The 2,500-nt window shown below is 79.4% G+C and overlaps 1 protein-coding gene and 1 non-coding gene across 2 annotated transcripts in view; one reads left to right on the forward strand and one right to left on the reverse strand.

Moving 5' to 3' along the window:
• Positions 1-291: 291 nt before the first annotated feature.
• LOC139604497 (collagen alpha-1(I) chain-like) overlaps positions 292-2,500 on the reverse strand; it is a 4,355-nt gene continuing 2,146 nt past the window's right edge. Inside the window, exons 4-5 of the mRNA XM_071455649.1 lie at positions 2,048-2,392; positions 292-1,835 (exon numbers count right to left, since the gene is read on the reverse strand). Of these exons, the coding sequence (XP_071311750.1) occupies positions 292-1,835; positions 2,048-2,392 (1,889 nt within the window). The remainder of the gene's footprint in view (positions 1,836-2,047; positions 2,393-2,500) is intronic.
• LOC139604505 (5.8S ribosomal RNA) lies at positions 1,889-2,041 on the forward strand. Its single transcript, XR_011683993.1, has one exon. It is a non-coding gene; the product is annotated as a 5.8S ribosomal RNA (ribosomal RNA).

Consider the following 2,500-nt stretch of genomic DNA (forward strand, 5'->3'; position numbering starts at 1 on the left):
GCGGCAGCGGGGGAGGCACCCCGGCGGGGGCCATGCAGGTCGTTTCCCTCGCCCCAGGGCCAGGTACCTAGCGCTCGGCGCCTCGGCGGTCCCCCCCAGGTTTTCTTGCCCTCGGCGTCGTCAAACGCTGCGGGTTGGGCCGAAAGGGGGGCCGGCGGGGCCGGGCGGCGGTTTAAAGACTCGGGCGGCTCGGCGTGGCCCGCCGTGGCGGCGGCGGCGGTGGCGGCGGCGGCGGCGGGCGTGTGCCGCGGGCGGTGGCCGTGCGGGGCGCCACGGAGGGGTGGGGAGCAGCTACTCCCGCCGATCCCCTGCGGTGGTTGTCCCGTGGCCACCGGCCGCGCTCCTCCGTCGCGGCCGTCGTCGTCGTCGTCCCCGCCGCGCGCCGCGGGCGGGGTCAACCGCGCCGCGCCGGGGAGGGGCGCCCTGCCCCCCCCTCTCCGCGGCCCGGCCTCGGCGGAGAGGCCGCGGCGCGCGGTCGGCCGCGGGGGCCGACCCGCCCGCCTCGTGGTAACGGGCGACGCCCGGCAGAGAGCGCGCGCTCTCTGCCCCTTCCTCGGCCGCGGGGCGACGGCCGCCGGGGCCCGCCCGCGCTCTCTCTCCTGGGCCCGCCGCCGCGGTCTCTGGCGCGCGCGGCGGCGCCGCGTCCGGCGCGTCCGGCGCCTCTCTTCCCCTCGACGGCCTTTCCTTCCTCGAAGGCGCGGCGCGGCGGCGCCGTCGTCCGCCGGCCGTCCCCTGGCTCGACCGCCCCGCCCGCCGGTGGGGGGGGGGGCGAGCGCTCGGCGGGCCCTCCGGCGGCGGAGGCCCGCGAGCGCGGGCGACGCCGTGGCGAGCGGCGGCGGCGCCGCTCGACGGGTGTCCCTCCCTGCGGGGACGGTCGGCCGGACGGCGCCCGCCGTCGGCCGGCGGCGGTCCCGTCCCGGGCTCCGCTCGTCGCCTCGCCTCCGTCGCCCTTGCCCGCGCGGCCGCGTGTGGGCCGCGCAGGAAGGCGTGCGGGGGCGGCCGCGGGGGCGCTCCTCCCCGCCCGGTCTCCGCGTGCGAACGAGGAGAGCGGGCGTTGCCCCCCGGCTCAGCCGCCGCGGCGCCTTCCCGCCGGGCGCGTGCCCGAGGCGAGGGGCCCCGGCGGTGCGAGGCGGCGGCGGTGCCGGGCGTTGCCGCCCCGGCGGCGGCCGGGTCTGCCGTCCGGCAGGCCTCGGGCGCAGGCGACGCCGGCTCGGCTCTCGGTGGCGCCCGCCTCCGGGGCCGGCGGCGGAGCGCGTCCGCCGGTCGCTCGCCCGCCCGCCCGGCGGGGGAGCGGTCCCGCGGGAGGCGTGCCGGCGGGCTGTGCCGGTCGCCGTCGCGTGCCCGTCTCGAGCCCAGGGGAAAGGCCCGTGCCCGTGTGGTGGTGGGGGGAAGAGAGACAACGCCGGCCGCGCGGCGGCGCGGCGGCGCTCCGCGCCAGGCCCGCGGCGTCGGGGCCGAGGGGAGAGCCGGCGCGGCGCGGGGGCCGACGGCCGCGCGCCCCCGGCCGCGTGCCGTGTGCGTTGTGCGCGTCGTCCCGTGAAAGCGAGAAGCGGGCGGGCCGCCCTGTGCCCCCCGCGCGTCCGGCGCGCGCCGCCCGGCCCTCCGCGCGGAGGCCGGGCCGAGCCCGGGCGCCTGGGCCGCCTCCGAAGGACGGCGTGGGTGAGGTCGGCGTCTCCCCTCGCGGGGGGAGGCGGTCGGGGGCGCGGGCTCCCCCGCCTCTTGGCCGGCCTTCGGAGAGTGGGTTTGTTTTTTTCCTTTTTTTCCCTCCCGTTTTCCGTGTGCTCGTACGGTCTCGGAAGCCAGGCGCGCGCCCGCGCGTCCTCGGCGGCATTGTCCTAAACCAAAAAAAAGGGGCCGCTCTGGCGTGAGCGGTGCCCGAAAGGCAGACAACTCTTAGCGGTGGATCACTCGGCTCGTGCGTCGATGAAGAACGCAGCTAGCTGCGAGAATTAATGTGAATTGCAGGACACATTGATCATCGACACTTCGAACGCACTTGCGGCCCCGGGTTCCTCCCGGGGCTACGCCTGTCTGAGCGTCGCTTGACGATCAATCGCCGTCCGGGGGCCACCCCGGCGGCGCGGCTGGGGTCGCCTCGCAGGCCCGTCGCCCGCGGCGGGCGGCGGCGGCGGCGGCGGCGTGCCGCCGGTGGCCGGAGGGAAGGCGGTCAGGGGTGCTCGGCGAGGGAAGCGTTTCCCTCGGCGGGCCTCGATCCCTTCCCTGCGGGCCCGGCGGGCGTCGCCGCGGTCGTCGTCGTCGCCGCGCGAGGGCCTTCGTCCCCCTAAATGCAGACTCGGGGAGCGCTCCGTAGCTCCCCGCTCCCGGAGCGAGCCGCTGGGGCGGAGCTCGTCCTCGCCGCGGGGCCGCGCCGCGGATGCGGCGGCGCGGCGGCCTCGGGGAGAGCGAGAGACGGCGTCGAAAGGCGCCGCCGAGCGAGGGCCGAGAGAGAAAGAGAGCGAGGGAGAGAGGGGCGAGGAGGGGAGGCGAGGCGCGGGCCTCG

This window comes from Agelaius tricolor, unplaced genomic scaffold (genome assembly GCF_023055355.1).
Source record: "Agelaius tricolor isolate 1412-34295 unplaced genomic scaffold, bAgeTri1.0.p SCAF_51, whole genome shotgun sequence".
NCBI classification, from domain to species: domain Eukaryota; kingdom Metazoa; phylum Chordata; class Aves; order Passeriformes; family Icteridae; genus Agelaius; species Agelaius tricolor.